General features: G+C 35.2%; 1 protein-coding gene across 4 annotated transcripts in view; it reads left to right on the forward strand.

Moving 5' to 3' along the window:
• LOC121383755 (ras GTPase-activating-like protein IQGAP1) overlaps positions 1-19,804 on the forward strand; it is a 133,068-nt gene that overhangs the window by 73,581 nt on the left and 39,683 nt on the right. For 2 of the 4 annotated variants that reach the window (XM_041513854.1, XM_041513862.1), the window contains exons 15-28: positions 254-417; positions 832-913; positions 1,410-1,573; positions 3,063-3,153; positions 4,402-4,569; positions 6,410-6,552; positions 7,922-8,092; positions 9,891-9,974; positions 10,259-10,330; positions 11,138-11,207; positions 11,854-11,940; positions 12,679-12,800; positions 13,205-13,500; positions 14,440-14,460. In XM_041513854.1, the coding sequence (XP_041369788.1) occupies positions 254-417; positions 832-913; positions 1,410-1,573; positions 3,063-3,153; positions 4,402-4,569; positions 6,410-6,552; positions 7,922-8,092; positions 9,891-9,974; positions 10,259-10,330; positions 11,138-11,207; positions 11,854-11,940; positions 12,679-12,800; positions 13,205-13,500; positions 14,440-14,460 (1,735 nt within the window). The remainder of the gene's footprint in view (positions 1-253; positions 418-831; positions 914-1,409; positions 1,574-3,062; positions 3,154-4,401; positions 4,570-6,409; positions 6,553-7,921; positions 8,093-9,890; positions 9,975-10,258; positions 10,331-11,137; positions 11,208-11,853; positions 11,941-12,678; positions 12,801-13,204; positions 13,501-14,439; positions 14,461-19,804) is intronic. The other 2 variants (XM_041513868.1, XM_041513875.1) reach the window with 1 other exon arrangement.

Consider the following 19,804-nt stretch of genomic DNA (forward strand, 5'->3'; position numbering starts at 1 on the left):
ATACAGTATTTGACAATTTTCTTTTCACTAGCCATCAGGCATGGCAATATTAGTTATTTACTAGCCCAACATTGAATATCACTAGCCATGGGAGTGGGGCTACCATAATTTAGAAGCCCTGATATGAGTAGATTGGTGTAAAGTGCTCCTACTGGCAGTAGCTAGTGGGAATTCCCCTAGTACATGTAGCTCAGGTGGTAGAAAACTCTGTGGAGGTTGATTTAAATCGGACTACTATTCGTTTGGTCTCCAGTGTTGAATGCCGTGGCTGCGATCAATGAGGCGGTGGACACGGTCAACCCGTTGAATGTGCACAGTGCCCTCTGTCTGCCGGATGCGCACATCGCCGACCTGGACGAACAGAACATGGAGAAGTACTACGAACTGCTCGCCAACACCAAGAACGCCAAACACGAGGTCAGAACGGTTAACATGTACTACAATGTGTCCCACGGGGAACACCTTTTCTCATACTGTAGAGTTTACTGCAAGTTATTTATTTCGGAGCCGATTGGTTTGTAAATTGCACACAAAGATAGCATGTTTTTGTTAATTCCAAAATACTTTTTCTTTTCTTCTTCAGGGCTAGCTCTTGTATGAGCAAATCATTTCGCCAAATTATCTAAAAAAAAGAAGCAAAACCCACAGTTATTTTCCAACAAAACACGAATTATTACTTGCGTTTTTTTGCCAAATTAAAATAAAGTAGTCCATAATTCTAACCAATGATATAATCGAAACTTGATAGTTAGCAAAAACCAATTACACCGAGTGATCGGTGATGAAATTGTCACCTCTTCCTAAGACTAACATTGCTGTTTCTTCTTCCAGCAAGCGTGTGACCTGTTGACTCACCACGAGATTTCCAAATGTGTCCAAGATGTGCACACTCAAGTCCAAGAGGAACATGAACGTGAGTGTTTAGCTTTAAACCAAAGTATGAGGCAACCAACACCAATACTGTCGGGTAATTCCGGGGGAAATAAAGAAAAAATTCAAAAAATGATGAGGCAACTACATAAATTTACAAAATGGAGATGTCTAAAAGCATAACTCCCCTAATATTATTGGTTGCCATTTTTGTTAGGTGTTTATGATTTTGTATTTTTGAAATGTATAATGTTGACACATTAATAAATTATTCAGTTATACAATGTATTGTCTGAAAATGAAAAAACCTAACACAAAGCAAAACAAAAGTATTGAAGTTTTAGTTTGACAATTACAGTTTTGACTTAGTTTTCACAATGTATAATATATTCAACACACATCATACCAACAAATGCGTAGTTTTGACAACTGTGAATGGCCATTTAATTGCATCGTGTATGCAAAAAAAAAGAGAGAACATCTTCGTTATATTTTATAAATGACCCTGTAATCAATGACATATATGTATGTTATTTCAGGTATATTGGCCATTGGTGTGATTAATGAGGCCATTAACAAGGGAGATGAGACGGAGACGCTGAAAGCTCTCCAGCTGCCGATGGCGCGACTGCGAGATGTGGACGAGAAGCAAGGCTACCACTACCAGGTGCTGCTAGCCAAGGAGAAGGACAGGAAGGCTGAGGTAATCTCCCCTGTTCTAGTCATTCATTGTAATGGAATTACTACCGGCATCGGTTGTGTCGTGGTTAAGCCATCGGATATAAGACTGGTAGGTACTGGGTTCGCAGCTAGGTACTGGCTCCCTCCCAGAATGAGTTTTAATGACTCGATGAATAAGTGTAAGACCACTAAACCACTACACCTTTTCTCTCACTAACAACTAACAACTAACCCACTGTCTTGGACAGACAGCCCAGATAGCTGAGGTGTGTGCCCAGGACAGGGTGCTTGAACCTTAATTGGATATAATAAGTTCAAATGAAATGGAATATTGAGTGGATGGGCTCTATCGATGTGTTGATCATTATAAAATGGTATAATCGATTGTCATGAAAATAGTGCCAACAGATTATTATCAATGATCAGTTATGAAATTCAAACTGATTCCTAACACTAAACTCTCCATCTCATTGACCACTGGGCGTCCAAACAAGTTCAAGAAATAAAGGAATGACTGGTCCTTAAGTGACTGCATGATTTTAAAAATTCTGAAAAATGTAGCATGTTTGAGCTTGTATGTTTCCTTTTTGAAATGAAAAGATTCATCTTTGGCATTCGCGACTGATCTTGGGTCAATTACGAAACTTTAATTTTAGTGTTTGAGTTCATCTTGGGTCTTTGCTTTTTATTTCACCGTTACAATATAAAAACGTGAAATATAGGTGTTACTTATCTGATCACAGTGGTGGTAGCAACAACTTTTGCATTTAACTCAACATTGAAGTTTTACGTTCAACTTCATTTCTCACAAACTGTAGGTCCTACGTCAGTCGAACTTGGTTTGTAGTTACATCTATGAATGATCATCTCAGTGCTTGTAAGACCAGCCTCAGTGGCATTGTGGTTAGGCCATCGGTCTACAGGCTGGTAGGTACTGGGTTCGGATCCCAGTCGATGCATGGGATTTTTAATCCAGATACCGACTCCAAACCCTGAGTGAGTGCTCTGCAAGGCTCAATGGGTAGGTGTAAACCACTTGCACCGACCAGTGTTCCATAACTGGTTCCACAAAGGCCATGGTTTGTGTTATCCTGCCTGTGGAAAGTGCAAATAAAGGATCCCTTGCTGCTGATCGGAAAGAGTGGCCTATGTAGTGGCGACAGCGGGTTTCCTCTCAAAATCTGTGTGGTCCTTGACCATATGTCTGACGCCATGTAACCGTAAATAAAATGTGTTGAGTGCATCATTAAATAAAACATTTCTTTCTTTCTTTCTTTTCTCAGTGCTTGTAAAGACAATATTTTAATTTATTAAATTAAAATTATAATTGAATTTGTTTAATGTTTTAAAAGAAATGCATTGACATAAAAATCTATGGATTCAGCTATCAGCAACACCAAAGAGGTTTATGGTAGAGAAGACATCTAATTATGAAGAATTCATGTTAGGCTTTATATGACTTTTTAAAAATCTTATTTTAAATCCTATGTTCATAGTGTTTATATTTGCAGGCGAGCAATGACCTGGAAGCGGTGCTGTGGTTGGAGGAAATACAAAGAACCGTGCAGAAGGCAAATGCTGATGCTGAAGCCGGGCTCAAACGTAAATACAGAATTTCTTTTTTACTTGTTGAGTTGTGGTATTTATATTTATTACATACCTATTCAATCTTACTATAGTGATAAAGGCCTTTTGAAACCGTGTAATAAATTTATCCTGTATCGCACAAGTGTGCAATCTGGACCGGAACTTTTAAATAGGGAATTCCTTTTTTCTGCAATTAATGCCATTTATTTACTTACGTCATATATGATTTACAAATGACGTCATATCGTATTTGAAACTTTACAAGGCTGCCACAGAGTATGATTCTTAACGTTAAATGAATCCATGAAATGTGTTTTGATCATAGATTTAACAAAGTGTTGTTATGACGTTAAATTAAAAACCGTTTTTTTTTTTGTAAAACATGAAAGAAGGTATGTAATAAATACAGAACTTCGCATACGTTGTTTTCGCTTCCTATTTATTGCACTCGTTTATTATGTGAAAGAACATACCACGAGACCGCGTGTATAAATAAACTTGTGTAATAAATAGGTAGCGAAAACTACATATGTGAAGTTCTGTATATTTATAGAATATAAGAAAAATTTATGCTAAACGGTCTTATAGCAAAAGAAGGATTTTACAGAAAGCGAATGCTGATGCTGAAGAAGGGCTTAAATGTAAATGGGCCTACATTATTTTAAAAAAAGGTCTTCTAATTTTCATTATTATTCATACTTACCTAGTGCTAGCACAACCAAATATGCTATTCTAAATGGCTATATCCTGCATTGTAGAAATTATCTACAATGCAGGATACTACCAATCTCATATAGTACTAATAAAAAAAATATAAAAAAAGAAAGAAAATACAAGCATCATAGTTGGCCAAGACAAAGGTTGACATCAGGGTATAACAGCATTCTTTTGGCACCTAATTTTACAATACCATACAATATTATATCACCATTATTGTATCAAAAGGTTGACATCAGGGTATAACAGCATTCTTTTGGCACCTAATTTTACAATACCATACAATATTATATTGCCATTATTGTATGAAAAGGTAATTATTTTTCAAATGAGTAAAAGCCAAATTTCAAATGAAAATATACCATTTCATGTTTAAGAAAGAAATCATTCTACGCTTTCCTTTAAATCTCTGTAGACCATATAACATTTTTAAGTACTCACGGTTTAGTATTATAAATGTTCATTATATTCCACAATAACAAATACCATGATTCTAAGTTAGATATACATTGTTACAACTATGTATTAATATCGGGTATGTTTCAGTTTCTGCCAGTGTTCAGGCTATAAATTCTGCCATTGATGCTGATGACCCCGAAGCTCTGTCCCACGGTCTGTCGAACAGTGACACCGGTCTCCATAGTTACACGCCGGACTGTGTGCCATCCTACATGGAGAACCTGAAACAGCTGAAGAGAGACAAAGCTGAGTCAGGTGATTAACAGATTCAGGGACCAGGTTCACAGAGCGATCTTAGCGCTAAGATCACCTTACATTCATAACTACCTTATGCCCTCAAGGAGATCTTAGCGCTAAGATCACCTTACATTCATAACTACCTTATGCCCTTACGGAGATCTTAGCACTAGAATCATCTTACATTCATAACTACCTTATGTCCTCAAGGAGATCTTAGCGCTAAGATCACCTTACATTCATAACTACCTTATGCCCTCAAGGAGATCTTAGCGTTAAGATCACCTTACATTCATAACTACCTTATGCCCTTAAAGGAGAGGACAATTAAGGCATTTGGCCTGGTATGCATATTCAACGATATATAATGCACATTATTGCTTAATATCAACACGTATAATCGTATAGTTAATTAATAAAACGGTAAAATGTGACGGCTATAATATATAACGGGCACAGCCATTTTGTACCATCTCAGTGAATACGCCCTCTGGCGAGCTGGTGGTTACGTAATACTAAACGCGTCACGTCAGGAATGAGCCTTAAACTAGAGAAACACAATCTACCTGGTTTTTGCGGGATGATAAATAGTCATACATTGCAATGTTCTGTAATAATACACATCCCAGTAAGCCAGCAATAAGTATGTTTTCTTAGTTAACTGGTCTATGCAGTTAGTTGCTTCTACCTGTAATTCCTGATTGGCAGGTGTGTATTTGATTGGTAACCAGACGAGCCAATTAACTGACGCTGTCTAGACACAAAAATACATACCGGTATTGTGGAATATTACCTGTCGCCCCTAAAATTGTAATGGACATGGTTTATTACTGTAAATAGTTCTGTAAAACTATTGATTAAGTAGACTTTTCCATCTAAAACCACAGAACTGACCAATTACGTAGTCCCAAAGAAAAAGAAAAATTATCTCTTGGGTATCGTGGGTTGTCGTTTTTGCTCCAACGTAGCATATCAATAGGCCTAATAGTGTACATTTTTCCTTTGGATTATTAAACAAAGAAAAATACTATAACCCCATTTTGTTCCTTTAATGCAACTTGAAATATATTTAGTTAAATAGTTTATTATATTATTATGTCATTTATGCTGTTTTACAAGTCAGGTTGATCAAAGAAAAGCGCCTTGTCGAAAATTACTGCTTTTGTTTACACTGTACATACAGCAGATGGTCAGGAGCTGACGTCACTTCGCCCCAAGCTATCCCACCGGACGTCACAAAAACGAAACAAAACGGCTGCCCCCAGTTAGCAGGAATAATCATGTTTTTTTATTAACTCTAAAATTACGCGTTTTGTATTTGCTAAAGTGTCAGTTTGTGTTTGTGGCCCGGGTATGCATCTTTCCAACACATAAGGCTCTTGTTTGAGTTGACCCTACCTTTAAGGAGATCATAACATTAAAGGGACATACCCTAGTTTTTAAACACTACAGCATATTTGCCACTATTAGAGCCGTTTATAATCACTGAAATAAAACTTTACTTATATTTTATTGTTTAGATTATCTATTTTAGTGGTAGTGTTTGTCGTTATTCTGGTGTTTCTAATGCCACAAATGCCTTTTTCATATTTTTAAACATGCACATGCTTTTGAGAGGTAACGTGTTATGGAGTCGAGTTTTAAGTCTATTTTAAAGGGTATTTCACCATTTTAATGTCACAGACATATATATATATGTACATATATATGTAGCTGGTTTTCTCTGATTGTTATATGTGTCACAATGATCATGTATTTGATATCCAGTAGCTAATTGTTAATAATTCAATATGCTCTGTGATGACATTAAAACATGCTGGCATTATGTTACCTGTAGTCTTGTTGTTTTGCTATTGAGGTGAGTGTGGAAGCGGCTGGATGATGAACCGACTGAAGGACGGCTCCAAGTTCTTCTTCAACATCCACACGGGGGAGTACCTGTGGTCGCGGCAAGACGGTGTCATCAAGGACCACGCCCTGCTCACCAAGGAGGAGATTCAGGTATGGAATGGTTCACGTGATAACAGGATGTGAAACCACTCTAAATCAGACACCCACGACAAAGTCTGGTTTTTCGGGGATTCTGGTTAACAGTTTTGAGGGGTTTCAAAATAAAACATTTGTAGACTGTAACTCCCTGCTCATCACTCGCTCGATTTGCGGTCAGTGTGGGATCGATTCCTGTCATTGGACCCATTGGGCTGTTTCTCGTTCCAACCAGTGCTCCACAACTGATGTAACAAATGTCGTGGTATGTACCACCCTGTTTGTGGGATGGTACATATAAAAGATCCCTTGCTGCTAATCAAAAAGAGTAGCCTATGAAGTGGCGACAGCGGGTTTCCTCTCTCAATATCTGTGTGGTCCTTAACCATATGTCTGATGCCATAAATAAAATGTGTTGAATGCGTCGTTAAATAAAACATTTCCTTCTTTTTTCTTTCCCTGCTCATCAAGGAGGAGACTCGGGTACTGGTCCCCATGTTACAAAGCTGTCTTAATTATAGAGACCGGCCTCGGTGGCGTCGTGGCAGGCCATCGGTCTACAGGCTGGTAGGTACTGGGTTCGGATCCCAGTCGAGGCATGGGATTTTTAATCCAGATACCGACTCCAAACCCTGAGTGAGTGCTCCGCAAGGCTCAATGGGTAGGTGTAAACCACTTGCACCGACCAGTGATCTATAACTGGTTCAACAAAGGCCATGGTTTGTGCTATCCTGCCTGTGGGAAGCGCAAATAAAAGATCCCTTGCTGCCTGTCGTAAAGAAGAGTAGCCTATGTGGCGACAGCGGGTTTCCTCTAAAAACAGTGTCAGAATGACCCTATGTTTGACGTCCAATAGCCGATGATAAGATTAAAAATCAATGTGCTCTAGTGGCGTCGTTAAATAAAACAAACTTTACTTTAGTTATAGATCACCTTAAGTGGATACGGTAGTTATACACTGAAGGTGATCTTGGTGCTAAGATAGCTTTGTAAATCTGGGCCCATGGTCCATGAATTGTTACAGTGATAATATACAGTAAAGCCTGTCTATACTGGACACCAAGAGACCAAGCAAAACGTCTGGTTTTAAGAGGTATTCAGTCTAGAGAGGTTAGTTTCTGCACTATTTTAATGTAGCAGGTGTTCTTTTTAAAATTATATGTCAAAATTACCAGATGTCTGACATCCAATAGCCGATGGTTAATAAATCAGTGTGCTCTAGTGGTGTCGTCAAACAAAACCAACTTTAAACTTCTATGTTACACATGTGTCTGTCCAGTTCTTTGCTGATTGAACCAAAATCAATGTCTCAATCACAATGCCAGTAGAAACAGTTTTTACCAACACTACTTGTACTACACGTTTGTGTTTTATTTGCCTACAGAACTCCCTAAGTGAGGTGACGGCAGCGTACGACAGAGAATTACTCTTCAAGTCTAACGAGGGGAACATCATCAAGGGTCAGGCCCTGATCAGAGGTTACCTGCAGAGAAAGGCGTACAAAGAGAGGCAGATGTTTATCAAGACGCAGCTTCCCGCCATAGTCAAAATACAGGTAAATCAGGACGCCGCTTCCCGCCATAGTCAAAATACAGGTAAATCAGGACGCTGCTTCCCGCCATAGTCAAAATACAGGTAAATCATGACGCTGCTTCCCGTCATAGTCAAAATACAGGTAAATCAGGACGCTGCTTCCCGCCATAGTCACAATACAGGTAAATCATGACGCAGCTTCCCGTCATAGTCAAAATACAGGTAAATCAGGACATAGCTTCCCACCATAGTCACAATACAGGTAAATCAGGACGCTGCTTCCCGCCATAGTCAAAATACAGGTAAATCAGGACGCCGCTTCCCGCCATAGTCAAAATACATGTAAATCAGGACGTAGCTTCCCACCATAGTCAAAATACAGGTAAATCAGGACGCAGCTTCCCGTCATAGTCAAAATACAGGTAAATCGGGATGCAGTTTCCCGACATAGTCAAAATACAGGTAAATCGGGATGCAGTTTCCCGACATAGTCAAAATACAGGTAAATCAGGACGCAGCTTTCCACCATAGTCAAAATACAGGTAAATCAGGACGCAACTTTTTGCCATAGTCAAAATACAGGTAAATCGGGATGCAGTTTCCCGCCATAGTCAAAATACAGGTAAATCATGACACAGCTTCCCACCATAGTCAAAATACAGGTAAATCAGGACGCAGCTTCCCACCATAGTCAATATACAGGTAAATCAGGACGCAGCTTCCCACCATAGTCAATATAGAGGTAAATCAGGATGCAGCTTCCCACCATAGTCAATATAGAGGTAAATCAGGATGCAGCTTCCCACCATAGTCAATATACAGGTAAATCAGGACGCAGCTTCCCGCCATAGTCAATATACAGGTAAATCAGGACGCCGCTTCCCGCCATAGTCAAAATACAGGTAAATCAGGACGCCGCTTCCCGCCATAGTCAAAATACAGGTAAATCAGGACGCCGCTTCCCGCCATAGTCAAAATACAGGTAAATCAGGACGCTGCTTCCCGCCATAGTCAATATACAGGTAAATCAGGATGCAGCTTCCCACCATAGTCAATATACAGGTAAACCAGGCTGAAAAACTACGACTAGCACAAGATTTGTACCAAGCTGGGAACATTTTGTTCAGTTTCATGTTATGATTTGCTTCACAGTTTTCAGAGATTGCAACACAATTCTAAAATGTTCATTAGTAGTTGGTAATCTATTTTCAGACTGATTAGCATTTGTCCTTAAAATACATGTCTTTCTTCGATGTTATTTTAATTAACAAAATTAGCTTTGCTGTATGCAGTTCTGGATTTAAATCGTCAATCTATCAATCAATCAATCAATCGGTCGGTCAGTCAGTCAGTGAAACATATGGATGATATCAGTCAGTCAATCTATTTTTATTTAAAGTATTTTAGGCATCCAGCATTCAGCCCATATTAAAACAATTCGTTACATTTGTTTAATGTATGGTGTACATATGCGTCTAAACTAATTTATATATAGAAATATGCACATACAAAATGCATAATTTTCAGTATATTTAGCATAACTACCAACATAATTTTTGTGTTTATTGATTGATATTGTCATTTGTCTCAAGGAAGACTATACAACTTACATTTATGGATTTCGTAGAGATCCCATGGTCATAACTAAAAGTAGAGCAGTTACCAACGACACCCTATTGTTTCTTAAACTTCACGTTTTAGTTTGGCAGTGCTCTTTTTTGTAGTTAGAGAAAACCATATATATATATATATATATATATATATATATTATAACATATGTAGTTTTTCTTTGTGTTTTAATATTCCCTTGTTATTTCTAGGCCTGCTGGAGGGGATACAAACAGAGGAAACAATTCAAGGACAGATTAGATTATCTTAACAGCAATGAGAAGGCAGCCATTAAGGTTAGTTTATAGACAGTCAGTCACTATGGCAACACGATTCAAATTACTGCATGACGGGTTCAGTAGGAGATTCATGTTAAAGCTCTTGTTTCGTGTGTGATATGTTTTAGAATTCATAACCCTCATTAGATCTGTTGTTGTAGAAACTCCTGCATACTATATAATGCTGATGTGTACAGACATGTTTTTGGTGTATCATAGAATACAAGTTTTATTTGTTGTTTGAATGTATTTCATAATGCAAACAGTTCTTTGATATACAGTACAAATCTTGTTGTTTTCAGCTGCAGTCCTATTTTCGAATGTGGAGGGATCGGAAGAAGTATAGAGACAGACTTAGATTCTACAAACAAAATGTGCGTATTTGTTTAATCTCTTTCCTGTTATTATTTTCATTAATAGATAATTAAATTCTACAAACAAAATGTGCATATTTATGTTTTAACATCTATCACTGTCATGGGCTTTTATTAATAGGTTTAGGTTTTGAAGCTTATTCCTTGAGATAATATTTTATTAATAGGTTTAGGTTTTCAGAGCAGTTTTTAGAGCAGTTTTGAAGCTTATTCCTTGAAATAATATTTTATTAATAGGTTTAGGTTTTCAGAGCAGTTTTGAAGCTTATTCCTTGAGATAATATTTTATTAACAGGTTTAGGTTTTCAGAGCAGTTTTGAAGCTTATTCCTTGAGATAATATTTTATTAACAGGTTTAGGTTTTCAGAGCAGTTTTGAAGCTTATTCCTTGAGATAATATTTTATTAATAGGTTTAGGTTTTCAGAGCAGTTTTGAAGCTTATTCCTTGAGATAATATTTTATTAATAGGTTTAGGTTTTCAGAGCAGTTTTGAAGCTTATTCCTTGAGATAATATTTTATTAATAGGTTTAGGTTTTCAGAGCAGTTTTGAAGCTTATTCCTTGAGATAATATTTTATTACGGCATCTTTCAATTGTGTAACTTTTGTTGTGTTTGGTTTGGGAGGAGAGCATGTTACATATCCAACATTTAAGGTATAAATATTATAAAATGTGAGTAGATGTATTGATTAATAAATATCTGTAGATCTAGAATAATAATAATATAGTGTTTAATTTTGCATGCTTAAATTGGTATTTAAAGTTAAAATCAGAACTTCATTTGAATGTGTCTGTTCACTTTGCAGGAAGATTCTATCATCAAAATCCAAGCATTATTCAGATCCAATTTGGCACAGCAAGATTACAAGGCACTCAGTGAGTTTAAAACTGAAGACTGACAAATTATCCAAGACTGTAGTATTATTATTAGTAGTAAGGAATGGTTATGATATTATTGATATTATTGTTAAAATCAGTTGAGATGCAGCTGAAAAGATTATTTTTGCTTAATATATTTGTGGTGTATGTGATTGTAATGGTAACGTTCCCAAAAGGTATGTCTTCATCATATATAACTTCTGTTTGAAAACAATCCAAAACCATATGCCATTATCATTTAATATCTATTTGAAGACAAACTTGGTATATTAATTATTATTACCTACCTGGTGAAAATCAGGATGGCATACACATTTCATATGCACCTAGTGGTACGTACTTGTGGCTAAATGACGACATTTTAAGTGACGTCAACTTCCCTGGTCTAAGCTGTGTGCATTCGCATGTCTCGTTGAGTAAAGTTGGAAGTAGTTGTCTGTTTTTACATTATTTGATAGTGGGTAATAAATAAAATGCCACACATTTTCGCTAGATAACATTTTTATGAAACTTGTGAACTTCCCATGGTATCTGACCTCACATACTAACATGTGAAGTTCCCTCATTTCGTAAAAATTATATCTAGCGAAAACTCATTCTATATATATTCAATCATCATATATGAAGTTTGTGATATTTGCAGTGATGGATGAGAACCCATCTCTGTCGGTCGTGAGGAAGTTTGTACACCTGTTGGACGCCAGCGACAACGACTACGCTGAAGAACTTGGTATGTTTCACACCTTAATCTTGCTTACACATTTTACATAGCTAATGGAACATTCATAGCAGCTTTGTCTTTGTATGAAAAATGTCATGTTGAAATCTGTTTATAATTTATGTTACTGGAGCTTTTATTCTACCTTACAGTTCTAGCTGACAATTTATGTTTAACATTTATTTGTAAACAGAAGGAAGTTCAGAAGGGTGAGCAATTACAGTTGCTTACTAGACTGGTTTTCTCCACTTAACATTAGATAAATGTAAAGGTACAGAAAATGATGGTACCTGGACATGCGATAGCTTTAATGATTTGTATAGTAAGACTAGTATTTGAACCTCCATCGGATATAAGTAAACTCTACTAACGTCATGTGTAGCTCAGCTACTAGAGTGCTCGTCTGAGGTGTGTGGATGGTGGTATCGAACCTCCTCAGTGGCCCCATTCTCTGTCTGTTACACTGTCCTGTCTGTGGAATGGTGCATACAACAGATCCCTTGTTGCTATAGGAACAGTGTGGTCAGTTGTTTCTGAAGAATGTAAATCAGAATTATCAACACTAATTAATGATTAATAAATCTGTGTGCTCAAAAACTTTGAACTTTAACCATCTTCTTTGACTTAAGTGTTGAAATAATTATATGTCAGACACTAAATAACTCCTGTTTAAAATGTGCTGCAGTGTTAATAAACAAACATTGGTTTGTGTCTGTTTCGTTGATTGTCTTTTTCTCACTATTTTCTCAGAGCTTCAGAAGTTGCGTCAGAATGTTGTGACAGAGATTCGGTCAAACCAGCAACTGGAACAGGATCTGGATCAGATGGACATCAAGATAGGACTGCTCATCAAAAACAGAATCACACTACAGGTACACACAGTTATCTCCCCCTCAGGGTTTGTTTTTCTATTGTGACTGCCATCCAGTATGAATAATTCATTTGATGTCAGTAAAAGTATCAAATTTACCATTTTAAAATTGGTTTCTTTTAAAACATGTTCACAGGATATCGTGACCCACAAGAAACTGACAAAGCATTCAGACATATCTAGCAACCTGAGAGGTCTGAAAGCATTGAGCAAGGAGAGTCAGTAAAATAATGTGCTGGGGTGTCATTTAACCTTCCTTTCTTCTGTTCACAGGATGTCGTGACCGACAACAAGAAACTGACAAAACGCTCAGACACGTCTAGCAACCTGAGAGGTCTAAAACAAGGAGAGTTAGTAAAATAATGTGCTGGGGTGTCATTTAACCTTCCTTTCTTCTGTTCACAGGATGTCGTGACCCACAACAAGAAACTGACAAAGCGCTCAGACACGTCTGGCAACCTGAGGGGTCTGAAAGCATTGAGTAAGGAGAGCCACGAGCGACTGCACCACTACCAGCACTTGTTCTACCTGCTACAGACAAACCCCACGTATCTGGCCAAGCTGATCTTCGAGATGCCACAGAGCAAGACGACCAAGTTCATGGAGTCCGTCATCTACTCGCTCTTCAACTATGGAGCCAACCAGCGCGAAGAGTACCTTCTCCTGAAGCTGTTTAAAACAGCGCTAGAGGAAGAAATCGCGTAAGTGTAATTAAAAAAAAAATATATATATTTATATTAATATATTTTGGATGTTATTAGCATTAGTGTTGATTCACCATGATGAAGCATTGGTTTCTTCTGTTCAAATCATGCATCATGCATCGTTGCTGTTTTTACTGAAATTATTTAAAACTGCTTTTAAAGATGAAGTTGTGTTTTGACTTTCATACAGCAAATTGTTCATTAGACATTATTTATTATTCATGTTAGATCATGAGTCATTGCTATCATCTGTTTTAATCATATATCATGCTCTATTTTTATTGCAATTATATATGCAATCACGTTTGAGGTAGAAATTATGGATGGTTTATTTTAAAAAATGTTTATTAAAATTATATAAAACTACATTGACTGGGTAAATTGTGTAAGTTTCATATTTTTAATGACCACCTTGAATACATACTTTTATTATGATGCAGAAATGAGAAAAAAAACTAAACATGCATATTTTCAACCATGATGTAATAATTATTCATAGTAGAATGCACATTATGCTATTTTTACATATGAATACTACTAATGCATTTTGTCTGACTTGAACTGAGTATATGACACAGTTTTACACTTCATCTTAGTAGATGCATTTTCATACTATACACATCTTTTTTTAAATTTTGATTTCACTTTCATAACCTTCGGCATGCTATATAAACTACTTTCCTTTTAACAGTGTGTATTTCGTAATATTTTCTCTTTTACACACACCCCCCCCCCCCCCCCCCCATTACCATATTCTAAGGAATCAGTTTGAAACCCCACCACAGACAAATTATGTATACTGCTTTCTTTTGTTATTAATAAACCCATATGTATGGTTCCATTTTATTTTGTAAACGGTTTACCGCAAATAATGGTTTAAACATCATTTGCTTCAGTATTAAACTAAATGTGCATGTTTCATGCTTAAATTTGTAGGTTTCTGTTTTCTGACAACACGTAAGTGAAATTTATTCTTTTATCTTATCTCTCTGATCCAGTCTTCAAGAGCTATGAAGAGTTATCTACCCTTCTTCAATTACCTGCCCCTTATTTACATTTAACCATTGATACTGGTTTGATTATAAAGACACCGTTATCCATTGTTTCTGATCCCCTGCTTGTACTGATCATCACTTTAAATCTTAAATTTGCATATTAATTTATTGCTTTGATGATGATAATCCGTATTTTATTTTATTTATTGTTTTGGTGATAATAATCCATATTTTGCTGATAAATATTATAACAAGTTTCCGACTGACAAAACATTTTTAATCCCTAAAATTACTTCTGAAATGCATCTTCTTGTTTAGAATATCTGTCTTTATACTGTAAATCATAAAATGTTAGCTATCTTACAATTTATCGAAATTCAAATGATTAATGTATTAGTGACATAAAACTTTAACGAGGTCATGATATTAGGAAATTTAAAAAAAGAATCTTAAGTTGTAGGATCAGGTGAAATAATATGTTGTCTAATTTTGATGTTATGCAGCTTACAGACAAATTAAATTTAGTAGAAAATTGCAGTAATGTGCATGCTAACTAGTTATTGTTGTTTGCTATCATTTTGGTTTAATCAGTAGCATGTAACCATTGCTGTGTGTCAAGTTAATCACTAACAAAACAATCTGTCATAAAACGTTTTGGAACAGTGTTGTGTGTCTCTTTAAATTTAGCGTCCTGAAATATTAGTGTCTTGTATGGCCTCGCTAAATTTGTTCAAATTTTATTCTTGCTGACATTTTTTTTTATTTACAGTGTATAAAAAGGAATTTGTGATTGCTTGAATGGTTCCAGAAACCTAGATTAGAGTTTACCTCCCAATAATTTTGTACGTCTGAAAATAATATGTCCATGAGGAAGTAAAATGAAGTTTTAGTTACTACAAACACTAGGATGACCAGAAACACATTGAATACACACAGACACTGATATTGTAAACAGGAAAATGTATTTAACATAGTTAAAAAGGCTGTGTTAGTCAGAAAGTTGTTACAATGGCAGCAAACTCCTGATGGTCCCTTTGCCAATAAACGTAGGCCCCTAAATAAAATGTTGACTACAGTACATAATGATTTAAAACTAATTTATGAGGCTGTTGTTTTTGAGTGAGTTGGGGACAGGACAGGATGAGATAAGATGATAGATGTTATTTATGCTTGTTCGCTCACGCACATTGAAGTAGCATTATCATATGACATTATAGTATAGGCCCTATTTATTCTGGTTAACAAAAAGGTACACGCTTGTAATGAGTTTTATTTTTTCAACATGTTTATAAAGTTTCCACAAATCCCAGGTTTGAGCTGGATAAATATACATGTATTTTTTTTTTTTTTTTTTTTTTTTATTTTTTTTTTTTTTTTATATACATGTATTGCCATCTGTTTAGCAACTTTTTTTTTTTAAATGCGTAGTCAATTATACCAGCAGTTAAACTTGCCCAGACTACAGGTAGCAAAGTAAAGGTTCTTGAATTAGATTTTTGGCAAATGTATTATTATGAAATATATCCACCAGATTTAACTTAAATTCATACATGTATTTGGCAGTTTAGAAAAAAAACTGCTTGAACTATAGCTAATCATCTTTCTTCTTTAAATTATAATTAAAAAAAAAATGCTTTAAAAAATTTTTGGGCTCATTAACATTTTATTTAGGATATTCTCATCTGTTATTTGATTTCAAAAATAAAAATTTCAATAATAATGAATTGTAATTTCAGGGTTTGACAAATCCACTAACCATTTGGTCTGGGCTTGTGGGAATTATCAATTGTATTACTATAATACATAGGGCTCTAGCCAAAACTTCTGTAATGACCAATGACGTTGTCAAACATTTGTCAAAAGTTGAATTATATATTTGATTGAGTAAACTGTTTATTTTTCAGTACATTTATTTAAATATTCTCCAAACAACCAATCTGAGATATGATAATGCTACTTTAAGATAATAATCATGTTCATATCCATCTGTAAGCGCTTCATTTCCTCATCACATCCATATCACCCGCTAATCTCTTCTGTTGCAGGTTAAATACTCAATGTTGTTACTTAACTATCAACTACCTGTTAATCATATTTAATCTTATATTAAAAATGGCCGAATTTACGACGCCTGTTTTTCTTAAACACAGCAGTGTTCGAGATTAAATTTTTTGGCCAGTATCCCAGTTGGATACTAACATTTCAAAATCTGGTATCCCACCTGAGAATTTTGTATTATATGGCATCCCGGTGGGATACTGGGTTCTTGAAGTCTGGTATCCAAAATTAAATTCTGGTATCCCCGGGATATCGGGATACCGTTAATCTCGAACACTGCACAGGTGTTTAAGCATTGTAAATGTATGTGGTTGTATCTACCGTAACTGGTGATGGTGTTCGATTTTTTATTTTATTTATTAAATAGAGCATGAAATTTAATTATACTTCTAATAGATCAGATATGAAAGTTTTCCAAATTTATATGGAATTCCAGATTTTTTTAATTGTCTGTACAGTTTTTGTCGCTTTTCTGTTGTTTGTCTGTCTGAAAAAATTTCATATTCTCCTCTCAAAACTTATGGTATGGTTTCGGCTGATGCTGTACATACATTCTGAATAGGAGCGGTCATTTTAGACCATAGTACAACCCTAATCATAGGGCTAATGTCTACTCACCATCAATATTAAAATGTCACGAATTTTGGGTGTTTGTAATCCACCTTTATCTCTGATGGATATATCGACAATATATGACAGATAGGTTCCATGTTGTGAGTAATATTGCAGGGGTAGTGAATAAATTCAGTAAACAAAAAAACCCCACCCAAACACTATAACTACTGATTAAAAAAAATACTAACTGGGGTGTGGTGATGGCTAAAATATATACATGTATTATATAGAAAAGGATTTGTCAAAAGTGTTTTTTGATATGGAAAATATAAACTGAGTACTATGTTATACAGATTTTATCAAGTCTCTGCTGAAACAAATACCGATTAAGTAGATGAGGTTGATAGTATACATATTAAAAACATGAGTAGTGAATTCTATTTATTCTATAACGTAAGCGGTTCTAAAATGGAATTTTAATTTGCCTCCGTTGGTGATGACGTCATCACAATTAGCACAAATGCAGTTTGATGTCACACTTTTTAAGTAAATCATATCAACATGTTACACTCAGGTACGTGTATACAGGTCGTGTTAGCGTATAAACAAATGACTCATTGACAGCAACACGTTATTAACTGGTGAATAATGCAAAACATCAACTGGGGTTGTGACCTGGATATTATAGGTACGTTATAGGATATTACCAAAACATACATTGTATATTTATCATGAATTGTTTAATTGAAAAGTTATATGTAATCGGGAATATTTTTCCCATTAGAATATTAAAATAACATTCCTAAATTTATGTCCTGATTTCTAACACTAAATATAGCCCATACATGTAGACTCTATTTTGTATATTTAGTAGTAACATATCGTTACTTAGTAAGATCAGCTTCATTCCTCTGAGCTTGCTTTCTTGGTTGTGTGCAGCTAGTTAAGAGTGTTCCGCAGTGGCTTTAAATGTGAATTATAATTGATATAATCACCATTTGTGACATATATTTTTAAATTACCAGATGTATTATTTACACACACACACACACACACACACACTCACACACACACACACCTCATTTTGGTGAAACAGTATATATTAGAGAATACACAAAATTGCAAAGTTATCCCGTTCACCTGTCAAAGACCTTTAAATTCTATTTTCAAAAACTACAATGGGTTTTGGACCCTCTCTATTAAAAAATGCTGCATCCGTGCCTGGGTTTGTACTCAGTAAAAGTACACATTATAACAATTCAGAAGCTAAAGTAGTGTCGGAAATAGAATAAAACTGATTTTTGTCGATCTGGTCTTTCATATTAAAGTGACAAGTAAATATTTTGTAAATCTCTATTTAATGATACTCTACCTAATTTAGCATTTATTTGTTTGAGTTCTCATTGATGTACAAGGTGGTGTTTACTCTTGAAATTAAAAGAAAGATGTCAGTAAACAGGTGATTTGTGCTCTTTATTGGAACAGACTATAAAAAGAAAAATGATGGACATGTTAATTTCATTCCTGTTGTAGTATGTGAGGGACCCTCTCTGATTACTGTTTACCCATATCCCTCTCCAAAACAAAATATTTGTAGACATATCTAAGTAACTTTAGAGCTAAACTGTCCAGAACCATTCTGAGTGTGTGATCTATTATACCGGTATTAAAGGTGCTATGTACATGTATTAAAGGTGTTATCTCCATGTTGCATAATCACATCTAATGCAAATATATATTTTTTTAAATTAAATTTTGTTTTAAAATTTAAAGACTACACCCTCAATTATATGCCCACAAATGATTCTAACAATATAATTTTATCTACTAGTAGAAAATAAATTTTTATTGGAGAATCTTTGTCACAAACAGATGCTCACATATAACTTCGATATAGCACCTTTAAGTGGTTGCAAGATTGTGTACATTTTTAACATACTTATATTGAATTTATATTCACTAAATATGCTGATCATAATTAATAATTTATGCTGCAATTCAAAATACTCAGTTAACTTGCAGTTTTAAATTAAAAGTTTGTTTAATGGTAAATGAAATTGACACATGTCGATTAAAATATGTTATAGTCTATTCCAATAAAGAGCACAAATCACCTGTTTACTGACATCTTTCATTTAATTTTAAGAGTAAACACCACCTTGTACATCAATTAAATGCTAAATTAGATAGAGTATCATTAAATAGATATTTACAAAATATTTACTTGTCAGTTTAATATGAAAGACAAAATTGACGAAAATCAGTTTTATTCTATTTCCGACACTACTTTAGTTGCAGGGTTCTATGTTGAGGCTTGTGAGGTTGCCTGGAACAATATTTGTATTGAAATTTCAGGCGACCAAAGGGTCATTAAGTACTGTGTATAAAATTCACAAAATTTATAAAATCTGATGAAAGACTTAATTTTGGTATTTTGGAGTTCACTCATAACATTAAACTTATAAGCCAACATGTGTGTTTTTGACTAGTATGAACACGATAAGAAACAAACTGACACCCCTACCTAAACCACAGAGTGAGCCATCTTAATTTAATGTTAGGAGTAAACTTGAAAAGTATCAAACTAAAGATCCATAGTGTCAGATTTAGGAAAAATATTTGTTAAAATAATTTTTCAGAATAGACATAATTACCAAAATGTTAATGACAGGGTGCCACCTATTTGGCCAACT

The sequence above is a fragment of the Gigantopelta aegis genome, chromosome 2 (assembly GCF_016097555.1).
Source record: "Gigantopelta aegis isolate Gae_Host chromosome 2, Gae_host_genome, whole genome shotgun sequence".
Lineage (NCBI taxonomy): Eukaryota > Metazoa > Mollusca > Gastropoda > Neomphalida > Peltospiridae > Gigantopelta > Gigantopelta aegis.